The sequence below is a fragment of the Pieris brassicae genome, chromosome 9, assembly GCF_905147105.1.
Source record: "Pieris brassicae chromosome 9, ilPieBrab1.1, whole genome shotgun sequence".
In the NCBI taxonomy this organism is placed as follows: Eukaryota; Metazoa; Arthropoda; class Insecta; order Lepidoptera; family Pieridae; genus Pieris; species Pieris brassicae.
Genome location: NC_059673.1, coordinates 18805972 through 18830341, shown reverse-complemented (window position 1 = coordinate 18830341; position 24370 = coordinate 18805972). Strand labels below are relative to the sequence as shown.

General features: G+C 33.0%; 1 protein-coding gene across 5 annotated transcripts in view; it reads right to left on the bottom strand.

The window, feature by feature from the left end:
• The window catches only part of LOC123714130 (protein vein), a 70383-nt gene extending 63095 nt beyond the window's left edge, over positions 1–7288 (bottom strand). For all 5 annotated transcript variants that reach the window (XR_006754275.1, XR_006754276.1, XM_045668286.1 and 2 more), the window contains exon 1: positions 6783–7288. Coding sequence is in view for 3 of the 5 variants with exons in the window: in XM_045668286.1 (XP_045524242.1) it covers positions 6783–7197 (415 nt within the window). In the remaining 2 variants the exon portion in view is untranslated. The remainder of the gene's footprint in view (positions 1–6782) is intronic.
• Between the last annotated feature and the right edge of the window lie 17082 nt (positions 7289–24370).

The window sequence follows — 24370 nt, the reverse complement described above, 5'->3', positions numbered from 1 at the left end:
ATGCTAGGCAGAGCTATAGACGATAGGAAATCTACTTCTGACGTCTTATCCTATCTGGGTAGGTAACTTATCTGACTACCGACGTCAGATGTATAGTACTATCTGAATAGCGAATAATTTTCCTCCACCAATTCAGTGCTTCTTTTCTAACGGTGTATAATTTGAGCACGACGAGTCCTTGACTTGACCAGTCCATCTCGTTGGAACTCGTGGACTATCCACGTGACCTTTTGCCTTCGGTGTTGCCAATCACGATGAGCTTCTCTAGATTCTCGTCACCCCTACGCACTATGACCAAATTACGTAATGATACGTAGTCGGCATATAGTTGATAAATGGGTTTTAATATGGTGCTGATGGGGATGTAATGATCCGTATCGAAAGACAGACATAATAGACATACATAACATTTATTAATAACGAAACACACAGAATAATAATAATGAAAAAATACAGAACAATATTAATTTTAAGTGTGTAATGTGTGCGTGTTGTGGTAGTAACTGGCCCTGGCTCAGCATTATGCTGTGGACTAGACGTGTTCCACAGATATAATAAAAATAATATAATAGTAGTATAAAATTAACAGTGTAAACAAAGAAGTCTTGGAAGATTTTCGTTTAAAACTATATAGTAAATAAAAAAATTAAAAATGAGAATAATTGTTACTAAAACTACTTACAGTGGTTATGGCTTGTGGACTAAGTTTCCGCACTTAGACGCTCATTAGGTCCGTTGTAAGTAGACTACTAATAACTACTATAAGAATTATTCTTAAAACTACTATTTTAAATATTTTTTGATCGATGGTATTCTTAACATCCGCCTCCAGCACCACATGTCAAAAGCGTCATTGATTTGCAACAATCTTAAACTGCGCGTTTCTCGCGCTAAGATTGTTTATGTTTCTGCTTTCATACAGGAAGATAGATAGGTATGTCTTATAGTCACCATAAGTTAAAAGCTATTAGCTTGTTACTGTTATATGCAATAACGAAAGCGAAGCAGATTTCGACGTTTTTGTAAACTACTTTATTATAATACTCTCAACAACCATAGCGGTGTGACCATTGGATCGCTATCACTATTGGCAGTTACATAACTATAACGAACGAACGAAGTGCCCGATTAATTGGAATTCAGATGTTGTTAAGATTTACATCAGAATTAAAAGTCCATTTCCTCTACTTCATATTATTAAAAACGAAATGCTGCCCTACATTTCGAGATAAAAATAAGCTTGGGAACATCAAACTTTACGATATCACGATTATACTGTTCACGGACCATTATGACTCCGAACATGTGTAATTTTCACGTGTCATTGATTTATTTGTATTTGATGTTTTCAATGGATATTGGTATCAACTGCAAACCATTCACATTTAAGTCGTTTAGAAATATATAAATAAAAATTTAGTATACATATTTGGAATAGTTGCCGATGTATTAAGGGTTCAGAGTCGAGAATTAGCGCTAAGTATTGGGTACTTCTGATAGCTATGGCATGGGCTTAAGGTCGTGTACAATGGAAACGACCTTCTATCATAGTTAAAAATATATGTTTTTTTTATTATCACGCCTTTTTCGAGAAGGGGTAGGCAGAGACCAAGGATTTCCACTTACTACGATCCTGACATGCCTGTCTCGCTTCATCATCTCCCATAAATATTATCCATCCCCTTTTAGTAAAAAGATTTTGACACTCCCCTGCTGCCTATGCTAGGCAGATTGGTCTGACAGGGTACCCGATGGGCTACGATGTACGACCTTTATAAAAAAAAATATTAAAAAAAACTGATATTAACCATTATTTTTGACACATGACTAATGACTTCATACATTGGACATATCATGGCTCTGGCATAGACAATTATCTTTCTTTATTCGATTGCTTATTTTGTTACTTTGATTTTATACTACCGTAATATAAATATTAAAAATTTGCTAATAATATGAAGGCAATCTGTACAAAGTAAATATAACACGCGTCATCACACGAAGCGTACAAATAGGTACAATAATTTAACCCTTAAAATCTAGTTCAATACATGTGTAATAGGCATAAGCCTCTACGTCCTTTACACTTGTAGCTTGTTTCAAGCGGACACAACGAATGCGCCGACATGTTATGTATCTAGTATTATTTATAGCTGACAATGCATACGTTAGAGGGCATTGTATCTGTATCGGAAGTACGCGTTAATGACAAGGACATATCGATATAGGTATATCCAACCCATTGTGCGGACTCAGCCATCAGTGTCGGCTTGCGACTTCCCATGAGACTAGCTGGTCATAAGTTCAAGGGTTCGCTAAGAACTGTATACTTTTGAAGTACATATTGGATACTGAGTAGATTTTAAGTTCTTAAACAACGTGCTGTAAGCCTCAGTAGCTAAGACGCAGCGCTAACTATGTCACTCGTATGTCAAAATTGTGCTGTATTTAACGTACCGGAGTCGTTCTTAATGCTAAGTTACGACTCTGTGTTAAGGTTAATTAAATAAAACATAAGGCTTAAAGTTATTTTATGGTTTAAAGTTTAGATCAGTTTAACGATTAAATTGACAGATGCAGTTTATAAATAGACCTTAAGTTGTAACTCGAAAAAATGCGAAACTGAATTTGTATCGTTATAAAATGTAAAATTGCCGCAAATGTCTATATGGACACGCTTTACTCAAAAACCTCAAAAAAAATTGTATGGTTTTTATTTAATAGTGTGATAAGAGGTTTATATGCATTAAGGCTTCATGAAAGTAGCTAAAATGTGTGATGGTTGAAGAGTCCGCAAAAAATTATACCACACCAGAAACACGAAACTAGGGGTGAAAGTACATTTATAACAAATAAACGCGAGTCACGAGCTATTTACAAAATGCCTTTATATATAAAAGAATATAGTTAGGACAGTAAGACCGACGGAGCGGATCGCGGATAATCAAGAATCGCCAAGCCGTAACGACTATTATAAAATCGTTTTAATACTTGGGACTGCATAAACGCCTACAACGATACAAGCCTTGACAATAAGTTTAATGAATGGAAGAAACTACATATTCAGATCTCTTATTAGTTATCTTAAGAGATCAAAAGTGGGCTATCCATAAGTGGCGCTTGCAATGTTTACGTTTCGCTCTTGTTTCTTAGCAATTTGTTTATCTATCTGGTTGCTATCCATCGTTTTTACTTTATTCTGAGGTGAACCTGTCTCTTTTTAAAATGGTTATATTCTTAAATAACTCGGACGTTTTGTCAAAAGTTGTGGCATATTTTATGTTGCATTGACATGCATATTTGAATAATCCACAAATTGTTGTGTTTAGAAATTAGATTTCTTTTTCAGAATTTTATCGGATTTTTCTTAAAGAATTTGGCAATGATTCAATAGTCGACTCTATCAATTATTTTAGATTATACTAGTTTTCTACTAGTAGATACTATTATTATGTGGGTATATAACACAACAGTATTTGAAATAAAAACACAAAAATACATCTTCTTGTCACATTGCTATAATCTTGATATCCCGTCTGATAATTTTGATTATTGATCAAAATGATATTATAAAAATACACGTAAAATTTATAAATTCTTTTTAAAACAAGGAAAACGCTCGTCAATTTAATTAAAATAATAATTACACTTACATCGTTCCTTATCAGTGTCATGTACTTGATACACAACAAACAATATCGAATTGTTGGAAATCACAAAATAATTTACCGTAATTTATAACTTAGCAAGGGTGATCCTATAAATGTTAAAATTGACGTGAACTGTTCAAATATATTCAATTATGAGGTGATTTTAGAATTGAGAATTATCATCAAGTAGAAACTTATCAAAGTTTGTCTTATTTCACAGGTATTAAATTATTTTCAAGGTGGGATTTTTCTAATCTAACTAGTTTTTTTTGTTAATTAGTTACCTATCTTAATCAATTATTAAATTAATTATAAAATAATTTTACGTTAACATTATATGTCGCAAATAATAATAGAAATATAATTGTTCCCACACAATCTTAATAAGAACCGTGTATTGTGTTATGTGAATAATTTACACATTGTTATTAACTTATTAAAAGTTTGTTTAATGTCGCACTTATAACATGATATGATGTCATTACTTAAATAATAGGATAGTGTAAAAACATTTAAATTTATATTAATATGATTCAGTTGTTTCCAAGTAAACGTAGAGGCTCAATTTACCGCACATATTGTTAAGTAATCAAAGATATATAGTATAATAATAAATGTGTGAAAATACTGTGTTGAACTTATTATTGTATAAAACATATTTGCTGATAGGTCTTTTGACAGTTTAAATGTAATTTGATGTATAATGCAAGTCTCGACATGTCTCTGCACTCCACAGAATGCTCTTGAAGATGTTAAATTATATAGCAAGTATTAGTCGCAATCACAATTGAATATGAGAGATGGATTATATTTACAATATTTTAGAAGTTTAGTAGAAATAAATTATTAAATTGACTTCAGAATTATTCACTAAATTTCATGATTAAATCGGGAAACGAAAGTTTTTGTACATACATTCCTTTTTTGTTTGTATCTAAGCTAATTTTAGTATCTATAGAAAATATACATAGCAGATGAATTTTAAATTTATACTAATAACTACTTAATCGCGACTATTCGGATACTAGGGTGCGTTTTCAAGGCACATCGAAACGTATGGACAAACCTTTTATGTAAAATAAAATAAATATTTAGTATCCTGTTCTCTGTGGACTAGACATTTATTATAAATGTATAAGAAATAATTGCTTTTCAGGAGTATCGTTCCAAGTGGCTAAATAATTTTTACAATCAGTCCATTAATTATTCAATTTCTATTCGTTACATACAAATCTTTCCTCTATAAATATATATTGATTTGTGGAACTGCTTATTTAAATTCTAAGCGTAATGGTGATTGCAGATTTGATAGATCAATCAAAGGTAACAATGACGTCACTATACGCTCCAGTTGCGACCTGTCCTGACAAATGTAGCGTTACTGCGGTGCTGGCGCTGATCGCGTGAACTCTTATTTTATGACACTTGCCCGTTTCCGGAATATTTTAACCTTTTTTGTTAAAACTTAAGACAAATTCCACATAATTATTTTACTCCTAAGTTAATTTTAATCTATGCTATAAGATAGTAGTAACTATCAGATGCTTAAAATATATAGTATCTACGTAAAACTATACACGTAGAATAAAACTGATTATAAAAATAGAATTGATAAGAGTATGCAATAAATGATTATTTATTTAGTTAAAGATTTTGAGCGAAAAATTGAATCGAATCGATCAATTTATTACTTGGGTGAGTAATTACGAAATAATTTTTAATTTTAAGCTTAGTAGGATCACTAAGTCGGAGACTGCAAATGCACTCTAAAGATTAAATAACTGTATTTTAGCGGAATTAATAGCTATCTGATTTTTTGTATTATTTGGAATTTAAATTTCAGTATTTTTATTACATGTTCTGAAAATTTACTTAATTTGCTTTTTTACCATTTCAGTTTCTCTAGTCAACAATTCAATTTTTTCAATTAAAATTATGTTTCATGATTATGATTTTAGAAAGTCTAAAGTGGGGCACAACCCAAAAAAAGTTGGGAATCAGTACTATAGACATTTAATTACTTATAGACAATCATACTTTGTCTTCAGTGTAATAGATAAGTATGTTAGCGTAACAAATATACACTCCGAACATTTTTTTTAACTCTATAATAATTGAACACATTGAAAATATTTTTTCAGAAAGTAACGTAAAATTTGGTTTGGTTAAATGTTTTATCCACATAAGTGTTGAGTGCCATGACATGGGTAAATTTAACCATAAGAATTATTCAACGTAAAATTTCATTCCAAATTCCTAACGGTATCAAACTTTTAATCTATATTAAAAGATGCGTTTAAAAAGTTTAACTGCAATTAAGTCGGCATTAAACTTATTTTCCTCATAACCGTTTGTGAAGGGTGCATAATAAGGACAAGCTAAGTACATTTAGTAATTCTACGTACGTTTTGCTACACTGACCACGTTTGACTATTTACACTGCACCTAAAATGAATTCATAATGGCGACTCGTTTGTACGATACACCTGCCTTGGCTTATTTGATGGCAATACATTTAAGACTTTGATAATACGATTACAAATACAACTTTTGCACATGACCAAAGGCTTGTTCTAACAATTTTAGAAGCCCACATATGATACTATTGAATCCTAGTATTGTCTTTTGTTAACATAGGTTTTAAACATTGAAGCTATGTAAATGTGTGTGAAAACTTTAAAATTAATTTTATGTAAAATCATTATAAGTTTATACTAATACACAGCTTCACTCCGGTAAAAAAGTGTTTTCTCTCAATATTCAATCCTTTTGAAACCTCTTAAATTTAAATTAACGTGATCATGTAACTTTGTTGACACCTGTCAAGATGCAAAAACAGGTAATTATCTACGCGAGAATTTAACGACAGTTACGTTTTTTAGAATCATAACAGAATTTTGAATGCTGTAATCGGAAATTCTCTAGTTAGTTTTAGTGAACTCTGTCGTAACTCGAGAGGCTAACATAGGTACTTGACATTTATAAAAGTTTCACTCTAAAATTATAAACATAATCTAGCACGCAGCACAGAAGTTGAAAGCTCGAATTATAACGATTGCAATTCAAACGCAGAATACCTCGCAAAGCTTCGACGCCGTCAACTTCCATGCACAAAAAGCACAAGACACTCACTGTAACCAGGCTTGTAGACCGCTCGTATCCTCCTCATCAACTTGCCGGTCCGTCTCAACGGCGGACCCAGAGCCACGGCGGCGTGGCCCCTTCTCTCCGCGAAAATTATATAGTTCTTTCGATTCTGTAAAGGCACTTCGAAACGTCCGGAGCACTCGAGTGAATCCTGTGGCAGTTTGAGCCGGATGATGGCATCTTCCCTGGGCCAGCGACCCTGGCGGCGTAGGACGCGGCGCACTTGGACCGTGGCGGCGTCTTTGGCGAGCGACTGGACGCGGGCCTCGAAGGCTGCTGGGGCCCGGTAGGCGCGCCACGCTACGTCCGCCCGCTCGCAGTAAGGGCGGCGCGGCGCCGCCAGGCTGCCAGCGAGGCACAGCAGGGCCCAGCAAAACGCCGCGCGGCCGCACGTCTTCATCGCGCCATCGCAGCGCACTATCCGCGTCGCTCTCACGTGGCGACCCCGCACTGCCGCAGCCGGCGCACGACTGTTCCCTCCACTGATTCACGCCCCGCGCTCACCGAAATAGTCTCGATACTGGGCACGCGCCGATTTATCTCGCTCCATCATTAATTTGCAAACCCGATTGTAATTAGCGGTGGGTTAGCGCCTGATTGGGGTGAGCTTTTCACTTTTTTAGACGAGTGGCCAGCTTTTGCCTTCTTAGGGAAGATTTTGATTAGATTTTTGTGTTACCATTTTTTTAAGTATGTCTAGTTATTTTATAATACCATACTGCAATAAAAGAACAATTTTAGTTTTTGGTGATCGTTTAAAAATTTAAGAACAACATAAGTATATGTAATAAATACTATAATTATGATGTTGATATTTTATTATTGTTTTTTAAAGATATAAATTAAAGTAAATACGACACGCTTCAACGTCGTAATTTCATAAATGTATATATCATTATAGCACTAATTATTATGTTAAAAATATTGTATATAATATTGTAATATGTTTGCGATTATCTAAAAGCCCTTATATAATTGCATCGATTTAAACTACTGATTGGTTTTTTTCAGCTATTGTCGTTAAGACGTAGATGTTAACCAAAAATTATTATTATTTATATAACATATATAAACAATGTTAAATATATTTATTATTCAATGAAGTTATTATATTTTCTTTCCTAGAAATATTGAGTTATTTTACGATTAATAACGTAAACAAATAAATATATTTTAACTTGAACAAGTTTTCACATTGTTTCTATAATTACAATAACTTTACCACGTTTTAAGTAATTGTTAGTACTCGTAGCAAAGGTTTTCATGGAAATGATTTCGTAGGTCGCTACGCGCGTAGCGGCTACGACAGCTTTCTACAATATTCTAGCTTACATCCGGTTCAATAGTAGAAGATTTTTTGTTGTTCGAAGATATCATAGCGCTTGATTGAATTCTTTTTTTTTGGTATCAAATAATTGTATTTATTCAGAAGAATACATTAAAAGGGGGCTATATTTTGGAGTAGGAACATTTAAAATTATAACTATGTTTACATTAGTATAAGTTTTAAATTCTTCTATATCTATGGTGTATATTTATGGTCATCTACATATAGTCCCTGGTTTATACGAACTACATACTTTAGTATAAACTATACCTAACGGGTACAAACGTGAATTTATAACTAATAACAATATTTCAATAAAAAAATACTTACGGGCATTGAGTATAGATTAATGTTAAAGGCTGAGCATTTTACAAAGCAGTTTTTGCCGCGCACCATCACTATGGAACCAGCTGCCCACAGAAGTATTTTCGAATCAATTCGACTTAAGCTCCTTCAAGAAAAGAGCGTAGCAATTTTTAAAAGGTCGGCAACGCACTCGCTAGCCCACATTGAGAGTCTCTATGGGCGGCAGATCACTTAACATCGGATGAGCCTCCTGTCCGTTGGCCCCTGTTCCATAAAAAGACTAGAAATGTGGAGTTATAAGTCATAGGTTCATAAATTCTACAGTAAAATTTAAATACTGAACAGTACTTTGCTATATATCATAATATAAACACTAATGAGTAGATATAAGCCCCATTATATATAATTTGATGAATAATAATTGTATTCATTTTATTAACGCCAACACACAAATATACAGTTTATTGTTAACCTACACAACAATAACAATACATTAATAAATAGACAATTAAAACAATGTTAAACAGTTTGGTCCCTGTGGTAATAAATACTATAGTATATATACGAGTAGTATTTTAAAATATCTTGAACGGTAAAAAACGTAACTAATTTCATAAATATTAATCTGGCAAGAGCCTATACATATGTAAATGTATTAAAATTAAATACATACTCTCTATATAGTAATTATTTAAGAAAGAATGTCATTCATACAAACGTATTGTTGCAATAAACAAACAAAACAGGTAGATTCTATTGTTGTACAAATATTTTAGTAATTGTTAACTTATAGATCTTTGTTGGTGAGAATACCTTCCCACGGCTTCCGAACCGACTAACCACAAAAAAAATATGGATTATGTTAAAAGAGCTGGATTTCCCATTCCGGAAGGAAGCCTCTAGCTCAAAGTAGTTTGGAATTGGAATTGGAAAAGTACTACAGTATTAAGCACAAACTTGTTACGTTTTCATTAAAATTGCGGATATGTAAAATTATTTTTTTACTTCAAATTTTCACTAAAAATTATTTTAATTTTAATTAGTCGCCACGTGAGAGCGACGCGGATAGTGCGCTGCGATGGCGCGATGAAGACGTGCGGCCGCGCGGCGTTTTAAATTCTTCTATATCTATGGTGTATATTTATGGTCATCTACATATAGTCCCTGGTTTATACGAACTACATACTTTAGTATAAACTATACCTAACGGGTACAAACGTGAATTTATAACTAATAACAATATTTCAATAAAAAAATACTTACGGGCATTGAGTATAGATTAATGTTAAAGGCTGAGCATTTTACAAAGCAGTTTTTGCCGCGCACCATCACTATGGAACCAGCTGCCCACAGAAGTATTTTCGAATCAATTCGACTTAAGCTCCTTCAAGAAAAGAGCGTAGCAATTTTTAAAAGGTCGGCAACGCACTCGCTAGCCCACATTGAGAGTCTCTATGGGCGGCAGATCACTTAACATCGGATGAGCCTCCTGTCCGTTGGCCCCTGTTCCATAAAAAGACTAGAAATGTGGAGTTATAAGTCATAGGTTCATAAATTCTACAGTAAAATTTAAATACTGAACAGTACTTTGCTATATATCATAATATAAACACTAATGAGTAGATATAAGCCCCATTATATATAATTTGATGAATAATAATTGTATTCATTTTATTAACGCCAACACACAAATATACAGTTTATTGTTAACCTACACAACAATAACAATACATTAATAAATAGACAATTAAAACAATGTTAAACAGTTTGGTCCCTGTGGTAATAAATACTATAGTATATATACGAGTAGTATTTTAAAATATCTTGAACGGTAAAAAACGTAACTAATTTCATAAATATTAATCTGGCAAGAGCCTATACATATGTAAATGTATTAAAATTAAATACATACTCTCTATATAGTAATTATTTAAGAAAGAATGTCATTCATACAAACGTATTGTTGCAATAAACAAACAAAACAGGTAGATTCTATTGTTGTACAAATATTTTAGTAATTGTTAACTTATAGATCTTTGTTGGTGAGAATACCTTCCCACGGCTTCCGAACCGACTAACCACAAAAAAATATGGATTATGTTAAAAGAGCTGGATTTCCCATTCCGGAAGGAAGCCTCTAGCTCAAAGTAGTTTGGAATTGGAAAAGTACTACAGTATTAAGCACAAACTTGTTACGTTTTCATTAAAATCGCGGATATGTAAAATTATTTTTTTACTTCAAATTTTCGCTAAAAATTATTTTATGACAATATTTTTTTATTAATAAGCCATGTAATAGGAGGATACAATATATATATTTTTATTTTTATTTATATACCTACAAGGGGTATGAAGATCAATATTAAGTAATAAAAGTCAAATATGTTTTTATTAATTCCGTTAAATAAACCTCTTACTACCGAATGGCCATGAAGCCGGATTATATTATGTTTAAAGTGTTTATCGAATCTAGTCGTAATATTATAAACATTAATTTTTGACACCAACATGCCTCAATTGCGTAACATGAATTAAAAAACAAATCAATGTTACTACAGTTCAAAATATATATGGTGTATCTACTCACTCAACATCCACAATAAAAAAGCGGTAGTGGATTACCTTATGCAGAGTATGGGATACTCCTGAGACCTAATATGACGTTTACACTCTCTCATTCACTCACAAGCACCCACACACTCACTCCCGCGTGTTGTAATTAATAAAAAAAATGGAAAAAATACATGGAAGTTATTGTTTGTTGCACATGTTTTTTTATATATAAAAGAGTTATTATCTATCACATAGTAATTTGTTTCAATAGAATAAATACATTTTTATTTATTTATAAATCCATTCGTAATATAGTGTTTATCATGATGAAATGAGACAGAATAATGCTTGAGTTAAAACCGTGTAATTGGACAGATTGAAGAGATATGGGCAGGCGATATAAAGATAATAGGAGGCATAGGACACGCTGATCAACAAACCTGGCATTTCTGATGTATTTTATATAAAGTTAATGATATGTAACTAAAAGAGGCTCTGAAGGCTTATCACCTACTTGTCTATTAGATTTACAAATGATGTTGCAACAGATACAGAAATCTGAGGCCCAGACCTAAAAAGGTTGTAGCGCCAATGTTTTTTTTACGTAACTAAAATAAATGTTTATATATGTTATACTAGGTGTCAGTTTGTATTTATATAAAGCATTTTTGTGAGAACCAATAAAATTATCAAAGCAAAGTTGTAAAAGTAAGAGTGTCACAAATGATGAATGAATGTGAAAAATGTAATGTCACAAAGAAGTTACATCTAAAACACTGTATTATATAAGACACTTAACCAATCTACTCACATTTCTTTTAAACCAAGAATTCCCATACTTTAAACCGTACCTAACGGTCCAAACCAATTTGTCGTACATCCGGGCATACAAAAAATCCTAAGCGGAAATAGAACCTTATTACAAATACGTTACTCACCTCAGGTAAACCATTCATAGTGAACCATCAATGAACGGCGAAAGCCTTTGTAAAGAAAGGCAGGCAAAAAAACCAAACAAACTTAGAAGAAATCTTGACACGCTTGTGTATACCTGTATTAATTGAAAGTATTATACAATCTTAAAATTATTCATAAATTTTTAAACCTTTTGTTAGGATACATACGCTATTACAAAAATCTGTTTATTTTTTTCATTTATTTTGTTTTTGACGTTCATAAGTGTACATTGTGTTACCTATAGGAATAAATTATTTTTGATTTTGTCTGACTTCATAACAGCCAAATCATTTAGTAGTAAGAGACGCAACAGTACTTTGCTTGCCAAGAGTGCCATTAGTTTGATTTTGTTTTTTTTTAAACAAATATCGGGCGATATTCTGGTAATAAAACTGTCGAGCTTTTCACAGCTATCGTAACGACTATATGATTTGTAAATACACGTTTTAACTTTCTACCTGCGCATTGCCAATCTATTAACAATAGTATTATCGTTTGTGTAAAGGTAATCTTTGTTGGCAAACACGTGGAAGCAATTAGGTGGTGCGAGAACAGATGTTACGCCTTAGAACCAGAATCCTTTGTTTTGTTACAATAGTCGGTATTATATACGGTCATTTTGAAGACTTTTGCACAGGTGTTAAAGATTAAGATATTAGGTTATTAGGGTTAATTTTGGCCACTAAAGTCGGAAACGCTTGGGCATACCGTTGTGTAAAACACGTTGCTTTTCCTCTCTCTTTAAACAAATTATTTTACTAAGGATATGTAAAATACCTATTTAGTTAACAGATGATATTTTATGAACTAAAATTTCAGTCCGCATTTTATTAGATATTTACTAATAAACCAAAGATTAAATCCATGTCTTAGTTGGCAGTTACGGTTGACTGGGTTCTGTAATGTTCCTGCCTAAAAGTTTGTTAATACCTGAATGGTGTGCTTCTATGCGCCCATGAGTAAGATGCGCAGGTTAAAGAGTTCTGAGCAGCAGCTTCAGCTTTAATGGAATTTCGGCTAAGTTGGTATTTACCATTATCAGAGATTAAGTATCTCATCATAATTATTATAATTAAGCTGAAACAAATGACTTTAACCAGTATAATACTCGAAACAGAACTAATATAAGCGTACGACCAATGAGGCTCCAGAAGATAAACCACTTATGGAAATTGTACTCGTTTTATTAATAAATTTTGATGAGTGCGATCTTTAATTTTTTAACTCGCCAGATTGTCCCATTTGATACAGTTGCTTCCTTTTATCGCTCGGGTGATACTAGACGCTAGATTTGTTTTGAGTACCTTTTTGCCAATTTTATTTGTTATTAGTCGATCTCGGCTAAGTTGGTATTTACCATTATCAGAGATTAAGTATATCATAATTATTATAATGAAGCTATAACAAATGACTTTAACCAGTATAATACTCGAAACAGAACAAATATAAGCGTACGACCAATGATGCTCCAGAAAATAAACCACTTATGGAAATTGTACTCATTTTTACAACAAACTCTCAAGCGAAATTTGAGAATTAGCAATGAATAAATACAAAACTCTTGTTAAACGTAAATTAATCAATAAAGTAGTAAATTTAGAATCAATTTAACATCTTTTCTGTTGACGTTCATAAGTCTACTTGTTTATATATGAATAAAGTTATTTTGACTAGTTAGTTTGACTTTGTTTGATAGTAAATTCTGTAAAGTTTAGTTTATTATTTTGTATCTTATGCCAAAGTTTAAATTGCAATTAACATTATATACTTACAACAATTTTACTAAACTTATAGCCATAGATGGAATATATAACGTTGTATTTAAAGGAATTTCTGATAGATAATAGATAAACATGTAATAACTTAGTATGTACTCAATCGCACTAGTCATAAGTTCCATCTGGATCCACCGTTGTATACCAACAATTATTGTATTGAAACTCATGTGTTCTTTGCAATCTTGTGGAAATATATGGAAAAAGATTGAAGATGTAACATATGATACTAGATTGCGGTGGGTAGGCAGAAATTTTCCTAAAAGCATAAAATACGCAATGAGTGCGTGAGGCGGGGTCGCGCGCGCCGCTAGACGCAGCTCGAGTCGCATGGCTTATTTCTTTCACACCTGTTAGTAAATATAACCCGACAGTGGCCTTACTATTTGTGTTTTCAACTCGAAATATGTATGTGAGACGCTTTTTATTATCGGTAATGACATGATCTTGCATAAGTAGTTTAACAAAATATATATACTCTATAAAGTTTATTGGAATCAAGCTTCGCAGACAACGTCTCATTTTAAAAAAATACTTTTATTAAAGCATGTTTTTAACAACCTCTAAACTTTAAATTTCTCTGATGAAGCTTAAAAAGATCATCTCTAGTGACATAATAAAAATATTTTGATACCAAAGATTCAATAAGTTGGGTTATTAAAAATTCAGGCTAAAGTGCTATTTTAGTTTATATATATAGTATAAAAAGTAACTGTGAATCGTCATGGACAAAGCCAAAATATATAAACATTGGCGTTAAAAATACTATTATGTATTTATATTATGTTATGCATAAGATGCAGAAGCTGCTGTACAAAACGAGCAATGCTATATCGACTTGAGAATCGAGAATCAATAGTACCGAATCCTTGATAGTCGGAAAGTGCTCTCACCTCATCACATGACACTGATGTAATGCGTTGCAATACTTTTGATCACTTCAACAGAACATTATTCTTTCATCATTCAAAACTTCTTGGCTAATACTTTCGAAAAAAAATCAAAATCGAAAAATTACACCTAGATTCTACAGACTGTGTGATTCACCTACACTCCGATATTCCCAGCTATTTTATTAGTTTTTTTCTTAAATATACAATAAGGTTATAACCTTATATGTATTATATAAGGTAGTTACTTTTTCGTTGAAAATATTACAAATTACGAATAACGAATCCATTATTTCCGTACTCGGTATTGTTTGTTCTAAAATCAATATTTGGTTAATGCAAAAATATTATATATATTTTATTTAGCTGTCAGTGAAAGTGACTCTTGACCCTGAGGTCTTGTTTACTCTGCTCCAATGGTTTTTTTCCAATTTGCGCAATTCAAAAATTAATTTAACTCGCTGAGGGAATCATTGTAGGGACAAGATGCATGTACCACAAAGAACATTTCCGTCGCTGTTACACAATTTTATATTAAATAGCCCTAGGTATAAGGCACGCAATTGATAGTTGTACGGATAAGGAGGAAATGGGTTTGGGAACAATAACAGAGGATAATATACTACTAATACAACACAACACTCACAAAAAAATTGAGGTCGACTAATAACAAATAAAATTGGCAAAAAGGTACTCAAAACAAATCTAGCGTCTAGTATCACCCGAGTGATATAAGGAAGCAACTGTATCAAATGGGACAATCTGGCGAGTTAAAAAATTAAAGATCGCACTCATCAAAATTTATTAATAAAACGAGTACAATTTCCATAAGTGGTTTATCTTCTGAAGCCTCATTGGTCGTACGCTTATATTTGTTCTGTTTCGAGTATTATACTGGTTAAAGTCATTTGTTTTAGCTTAATTATAATAATTATGATAAGATATTTAATCTCTGATAATGGTAAATACCAACTTAGCCGAGATCGACTAATAACAAATAAAATTAGCAAAAAGGTACTCAAAACAAATCTAGCGTCTAGTATCACCCGAGTGATATAAGGAAGCAACTGTATCAAATGGGACAATCTGGCGAGTTAAAAAATTAAAGATCGCACTCATCAAAATTTATTAATAAAACGAGTACAATTTCCATAAGTGGTTTATCTTCTGGAGCCTCATTGGTCGTACGCTTATATTTGTTCTGTTTCGAGTATTATACTGGTTAAAGTCATTTGTTTTAGCTTAATTATAATAATTATGATAAGATATTTAATCTCTGATAATGGTAAATACCAACTTAGCCGAGATCGACTAATAACAAATAAAATTAGCAAAAAGGTACTCAAAACAAATCTAGCGTCTAGTATCACCCGAGTGATATAAGGAAGCAACTGTATCAAATGGGACAATCTGGCGAGTTAAAAAATTAAAGATCGCACTCATCAAAATTTATTAATAAAACGAGTACAATTTCCATAAGTGGTTTATCTTCTGGAGCCTCATTGGTCGTACGCTTATATTTGTTCTGTTTCGAGTATTATACTGGTTAAAGTCATTTGTTTTAGCTTAATTATAATAATTATGATAAGATATTTAATCTCTGATAATGGTAAATACCAACTTAGCCGAGATCGACTAATAACAAATAAAATTAGCAAAAAGGTACTCAAAACAAATCTAGCGTCTAGTATCACCCGAGTGATATAAGGAAGCAACTGTATCAAATGGGACAATCTGGCGAGTTAAAAAATTAAAGATCGCACTCATCAAAATTTATTAATAAAACGAGTACAATTTCCATAAGTGGTTTATCTTCTGGAGCCTCATTGGTCGTACGCTTATATTTGTTCTGTTTCGAGTATTATACTGGTTAAAGTCATTTGTTTTAGCTTAATTATAATAATTATGATAAGATATTTAATCTCTGATAATGGTAAATACCAACTTAGCCGAGATGGACTAATAACAAATAAAATTGGCAAAAAGGTACTCAAAACAAATCTAGCGTCTAGTATCACCCGAGCGATATAAGGAAGCAACTGTATCAAATGGGACAATCTGGTGATTAAAAAAATTTAATATCATCAAAATTTATTCATAAAATATTTATTTCGAATAACGTCTAAGATCCAAAATGCGACGCACGTATGGGTGATTACTCTTTCCTTGATTTTAACTTTATAGGCATGAGTGTGACATACAATAATCCGGAGCTGGTTGAAGCTTTTTAAAACGTATCAGAATCGTTATATTAGTTTACGTTTGTATAACATTATGTTCACCTTAACGCCAGATCTGCACATGCAAAGCTGCATACCAATAAATTTGATTACATGTAAATATTTCTTCAATGAACGCTTAGGTCGAATTAAATGCTCGGAATTACAGTATTGATAGAGATTTTTACAGTCTGACGAGTGCATTTGTGTGGGGTTTAATCTATATGGAAAATCGTTGATGAGAAATGTGTATTATATATATTTATTTGAATGGACATAGGTCCAGTAGATTAATCATTCTGATAAACGAGCTAGGTCTGGATATCCATAGCCTCTCGCATCTTACTATACAATCGATTTTCGTTTGGTTTTTGTAATTTTAATTGTTTTGTTTTATATTTATATTATCTCTTCGTGTTTATAAGTTAAAGTTTAAGTTTATCATATTAAATATTGTTTATTGTGGTTGTTTTACCAATGTATCAGTGTGCAGAGCGTTGATAAGCTTTTATCAGAGCAATAAAAAGGTATCTCCACTAAATTTGGAACCAGTCGTTCCTGTCGTCTGGACAGAGTATGACTGGTTCCTCGCGCATCTGCATCTAATGCCTTCCCTCCACTCTTATCAGGTCAGCTGTCAACCTAGAAGACCGTCCAACGCTTCACCGACCGGTCACAAGGACAGGTATCACTGAATCTCTATTACTATGCTGCTAGCTATGCTGGGCCAAGTCAAAACCAGTGTCGCTATCACGATATCTTTGTACCAAGCTTTATCATATTAACCAGTGACGCTACAACCATTTTAGGTCTGGGCCTCAGATTTCTGTATCTGTTTCATAATCATTTGTCAATCTAATAGGCAAGTAGGTGATCAACGTCCTGTACTTGACACACAGCGTCGATTACTTGGGTCTAACACAAGTGGGTTTCCTCACGATATTGTCATTCACCGGACGAGCGAATGTTAAATGCGCATATAGAGAGAATGTCCATTGGTCGGTACAGCCGAAGATCGAACCTACGACCTCAAGGATGAGAGTCGCACGCTGAAGCCTTTAATAATGTTTAATCAGTAATTGAATTTTAAGGTAAATTGAAAGTAACCTTTAAATAAATATATTTGACATTTAATAAATTATATAAATTTAATTAATACGCTCCCACGCTAATTAAGACACATGAACACTCATGAAAACTACTTAAAGTTGGCACTTTAATCAAAAACTACGTGTTTTATATGCAAATTATTGATAAGATTATGATAAAATTAATTTTTATTTACAGACACACTTCCTTAAAATGGTTTTATCTATTTTACTTGAATTTACACATATTAAAACAAATTATTTTAACTAAAGATGACTTCAGTAAAATTAAGATTCGACACAATCGTCAGCGAACCACTATAATGTATACTGAAGAGTGTCTTATAGTCCAGGTTTATTGGACTTATAATCAGACTACAAATTTCGTATATAGTTTGACGTAGTGGATTATTGGCAATGACTTTATCTTTATTAGATATGAGTTTAATTAAAAAAAAAAAACAGTATTTACAATATCTATCAGCCGCCAACTTAAATCTTTAATTAACTGTATATTTGAACCCCGCAAGAGTCTCTACCCCAAACGGAACAAAATAAAAGTTGCAGGAAAGACTCTTGTATGCATTTGAGCCGTTTATTATTATTGTTTATTATAATCATCTCTTAATTTTACGGCATATACCTTAATAAAACAATATTTTATCCAAGTCTTTAGTAACTTTGATTTATTTCATACATGTTATATTAATCATGAACAATTAAACGTTGTATAAAAAATACTAATGCAATTGAATAGCCTAAAGCGATCTCACGTTACGCATCGGGGAGTTCGGCCGCAGACGGACTAATTACAATAGAGTTCTCGTAGAACCAAAGGTATTGGGCGGAACGGGCATCTTGATACCGCGAAAGTAAAATGTTTCACTTCGTGTGTAGGAAATTATACAAATTATGCCTTTTCAAAGGACAAGCGCTTTTGAATTGTATCTTTGGTCACAGACTATAACGAGGCACGTATAGTCTGTTGCAATTTAATGTAATGCATGTGTTAACTGGTAACCCTTATATAAAAACGAAATTTAAATATCGTTAAAGTGTAATGTATACATTTATATATTAAGTATGTTATTTTCAGATTTTTAGACAATATATTTCTATACTTTAGAAATTGTTCATAAATAAATCTCAAAAAACACTTTACGAAGATGTAAAAACACCGTTTAAAAGTAAATCAGCCTAACTACACTATTTTAACTAAAGTATTTTTTATACAGCGTACATGCAATATCACAGATAGACACAAAATAGTACCTACTTCGGTTAAAAGGGTGCAACTGGACTGTTTAGTTTTTATAAATTTATATGAAAATTCGTTGTTTACAAAACAGCGGTGTACCCGTCTGAACAAAACCAACAAGCTTTTTTTGATACCGCCGTCCATAGTCCACACACTCAATACCAGTGGGCTCGCGAGGGTGTTGCCGGTCTTTTAAGAATGAACTTAATCTCTCAGGGGTAGGTAAATAGCGAAGCGCCTATATAAAAAATAATTTATTGTTATTTTATTCATACTAGATGTATCAAGTTGAGCTAGAATGATACCGATCTTTATATTTGTTATATAATACTTTACGCTTATTACAACCAGATAAAACTTGAATATAATAATATGGAGTATGCATTTTAGCTCATAATTAAAATTTAATTTAAAAGTTGCAGTATTCTGCACGCTACGCTCCGTTGCTGAGGGTAGATGGCAAAAGCGATAACAAAGTAGAGGGTAGACCGCTTTCACTCGCCCTGTGATTATGGGAACCATTGTTTGGAATATTTATTGAGACCTGGACTTCCTCTCAAGTTGATTATAGAAACTTATCAATCGAAAATGACAACGATGTGAATAAGTGAACTTTGTTAAATTAAAATTCACTTATAATATAAATGACGATAGTTTTTGAATTTCAAATTCAAAGCACATACTTATATGTTATGTTAAATTGTGGCTTAAATATTCAAAAGGAAATTTATGAATTTATTTATTCATGTTTACCACATCATACATAGTACTAAATCTATGCATATTTTACAAAATCTTCCATCTAAAATGAATGACAGTTGAAGTAAACATAAGTGTTTCAAAAAAATAAAAATACAACTAAAACGTAACAACACAAAATAAGCACACAATAAAATTAACAGAATTTTTTTGGTAAAAAGAAAAAAATAGAATTAAAAAAAATCATCAGCAAAACAGCGAATTCGGTTTAAGATAAGCACCTAGCAATGCTTTCAAAGCTTAGGATAAGCACTGTTCAAATCGCGAAGAATTCGAAACAAATGTGCTTGGACTAGGTTAGTTTTTGTAGGAGGAATTTGAGGAGGAAAATATTTATGATTTTAGACCTAGGGAATGAGTAAGCGACGACAATTTTAATATCATCTAAGAGGTCACTGCTCTATATATGATTATTTAGCAGTTTATATAAGAAGCTAAGACCGGCTAAAGTTCTCCGATAATATCATATTAATTTTTTTAAGTCACTGATGATACGGGTGTCTATGTGAAAATCCTCTGCTGATAAAAACACGTTGCAAATGGATCGCATATAGTGGATACCATATAATACTGCCATATTCAACATAATTGCGCACCAGGGCGTTGTACAGAAGTGTTTTAGTCATACAACCAAACAATCTGCATGCCGTTTAAGAAATCCGAGCATTCGTGCGGTTGTGGTAACTACTTTATTAACCTGAGATATGAACGTTAATTTGTTGTCAATAATGTAATTATTGACAACCCAAGTCACAAATCTCTTGAACCTCCTTCAATGGCGCGCCGTCAAGCTCATACACAGTAACACGTCTTTTTTTTCTTGTGTATTTAATATGAAAGCACTTTAAAACCATTTAAAAAGCATCAATTTTTATACCGTTAAGGTCACTTTGAACTAGAGCAGCATCACAGACAGAGTTAATAACTTTAATTTTTAAATCATCAGCGAAGAGAGACACTTTACAGTCATTAATGATACAGCCATCAACATATTTGGAAATGATGGGATACAGGACAGACTCAAAGAGCTTGGAAAAACAAGATAGAATGCAAATGGGACGGTAATTTTTACCTTTGTAATATGTCCCTTTTTATACACAGATACCTATAACACCAGACCTTTTCCATTCTGAAGGAAAAACAACATCTTTAAGAGATCTATTCAAGAATAGTTAGGGACACAGATAACTCAAGTCTACGTTGTTTTACAAAAATAGGGGCAATCGAGTCTGGCCCAACTCCTTTATTGGAATCAAGTCCTTTTATTTTCTTAGATATTTCATCTTCACTAAAGCTCAGGGACATTAGGCCATCAACATCGTCAATACCATCTGGAGTGGAACTGCCAACATGTGATTCATCACAAGTATATACAGGTGAAAATTGATATGAAAAAAGACTAGCATTATCAGGTGATGACTGGGCTGTAACATCGTCTATTTTCACACAAGAGGGAGGCGGTGGGTGACCACCTTTCTTATTTTTACGTGTTTTTTTCTTTTTTTAGCAAGAATTTTTACTAAGGAGGAACTGAACCACACCGGAACAAATTTACTTATAGTAGTGTTAATAATTTTGTAGAACTCATATACCATATCATTATCATTATCATGAGCGCATAGGCTATCCTTCCAATGGTGGTGGTGGTGATGGCTTTCAGAACCCTTATAATAGACACATAGTCAGGTTTATAAAGAAATAGTTTTGTGTAACCTCTCGTTCACGAAAAAAGAAATTTCATTATATTTTATACTTATCAATAAGCTTGGATGAGTCGCGTATATTTTACTTAACGATTCGGAGGGGGCATGATATGATGATACATTAATACTAGACATATTAATTAATACTAAATCTAAAAAAAGATCATCGCTATTACCTATACTGTTAAATTGCTTTAGGCTATTAATAGACATAGAACCAATCAAGGCAAAGCCAAGTATATTGTCATAATAACAAGGTGTCATAGAAATTTCACTATTTAGAGATCTCCAATGAATGAACCCTAGATTGAAATTACCAAGAATAATGACGTCATCGCTTAAGTTTAAAGATCTGTAAATGCTGTCTAATAAATGTGTCAAAGTCCCAATCTTTACAGGAGGAGGCAGATATACAACACATATAATAATAATCATAACACTTTTTATGTTGTGCGGATCAGTAAATTATCTGCATCACCTTGTAACCAGAGTATAGTAAGTTAAGAATATATAAAATAATATTTCACTAACATGTAGAAACTTAATGAATTTCAAAATTTAAAATATTACTCTCAAGTGAGTTAATTATATAAACAGTATTGGATATGCTGGATACTGTATTGCTGCGGTCTTACAGAATTTATACAAAATTGTGTTTTTAAGGCTAATAGTACATAGTAGTAGCCAGTACGCGTAAATATAAGTACTCATAAAAATCCGCTGCTAAAGTACTATTAACAATATGCCCCTCGCCTCTCGGCGGTGAGCGGTAGCCGAGCAGACGCCGCTCCTTCGGCGCCGTCTGGACTTTCCAGGTTCCTATAGTTATGGATGCGACAGTTTCAAAGAAAAGACATGCGCTTACCTACTTACTCTGGGCCAAATGAGCCTTAACTCCCGAAACTGGAGATCACCTTTGCCAATCGTGTGATATCGCTAGCCAGCTATAATTATTAATTAAAGTACTTGATATATTGACTGTGTTTCAGAAGTGTTTACGAAGCTCAAGCAAGATGATATTTCTATGAGATATTAGTTAAAAGATCCGTATACGACTTCAAAACATTAAGAAATTTATTAAGTGTTATTTTTTACATCAGACTTGTACATTGTATTGAATGTTAATTAATATAGTTATCCTACTACTACTAATACGTTTAATAGATTTCGTTCATACGTGTTAAGAAAAGTACTGGGTGAGGTTTTTTTTATACAAGTTCCGAAACCAGTTTATTAAAATGTATTTGGTTCTCTTCCATTGTCTATATATCACAAATTCTGCAAACCAATACGTCTTTACTAAGCAACATTTTATAGTGATACAAAACGTGGGGAAGGTCTGTCTGAAATTCTTAAATTGATTTTCGGTAGTACAGTGGTTGTCGTTATTTTCAACTAATTTATTTAATTGGTAATATATTTTGTTTTATATTTATTCATTTTCAAGACAATTAAAATACTCCAAAATATACATACAAAACGTTGCTTTTAATAGAAATACATTTTAGAAGCTCTATTAGCCACCGATGGGCCCTAGTCACCGTCAGGAAAGTAAAAAAGGTACCTGTTTTTACCACATGTACCGCGATTTTTTTTTCAATAGTACAACTACAACTGGGTTGGGGCAAACTAGAAGGCTCTTCTGATGTTTAGTGATACCGCCGCGCTTGGACACTCTCAATGCCAGACGGCTCGCCAGTGTGTTGCCAACCTTTAAATAATTGATACGATATTTTTTGGAAGGATAAGGTGGAATTGGTTCGGATATACTTCAGTGGGCAGCTGGGTCTACGTAGTAGTGGAAAATGACAGCAGTGTTAGCCTAGTGGCTTCAGCGTCGACTCTCATCTCAGGGGTCGTATATTTGATCCCTGGCTGTGCACTAATGGACATTCCTTCTATGTGCGTACTTTAACATTCGCTCGAACGGTGAAGAAAAACACGTGAGCAAACCAGATTGGCTAAGACTCAAAAAGTTGTCAGGCACAGGAGGCTGATCACCTACTTGCCTGATTGACAAATGATCATAAAACAGGTACAGAAATCTGAGGGCCAGACCTAAAAAAGGTTGTAGTTCTGCTGATTTATTTACTTTTATTTACACAGTCTGACTTGATTGCTTAGTTCAACAGTAGGCGCACAGAGCAGTGTGAACGAGGCTTATGCACTGTTAAGGTTTTACAGCGAGTACTAGTATCCGATACGTTATTGCGTTTCCCACGATAAGCGAATGCTCGTAAAGTCGTCAAATTGGGCAAACTTGGAATCAGCGCGACCACCCAGCGCTATTGTGCGGTGTCGCTCGCCCGGACAATTTACACTTGTGTGCGTACGCGGTCAGTGTGGCCTCGCTGACAGCGATTTAATGGTGTAAAGCATGAGAGTGTAGCAGTTAGGTTTAGTCCAAGGTATCACGTGATTGTCTAATATTTAATTTACGAAAATTGTTGCGAGCGGTAAAACATTCTAGAATCTACGATAGCCATCTATGGAGTCATAGACTAAGTGGATTTTACTGCAGGCGTAACTGATGCACTAACGCCAATCAAATGGGCATGAAAATAGACTAAATCTGAGCGAATTTATTTATTTATTTATAATTAATCTAACAGCTACACAATATATACAAAATAATGAAAACACTCAGACAATATATGACAATATAGACATAATATACAAAGCAAATAACAGATTACATTGTTAAAATAAACATACGAATAATAACTAAAGTGATTCTC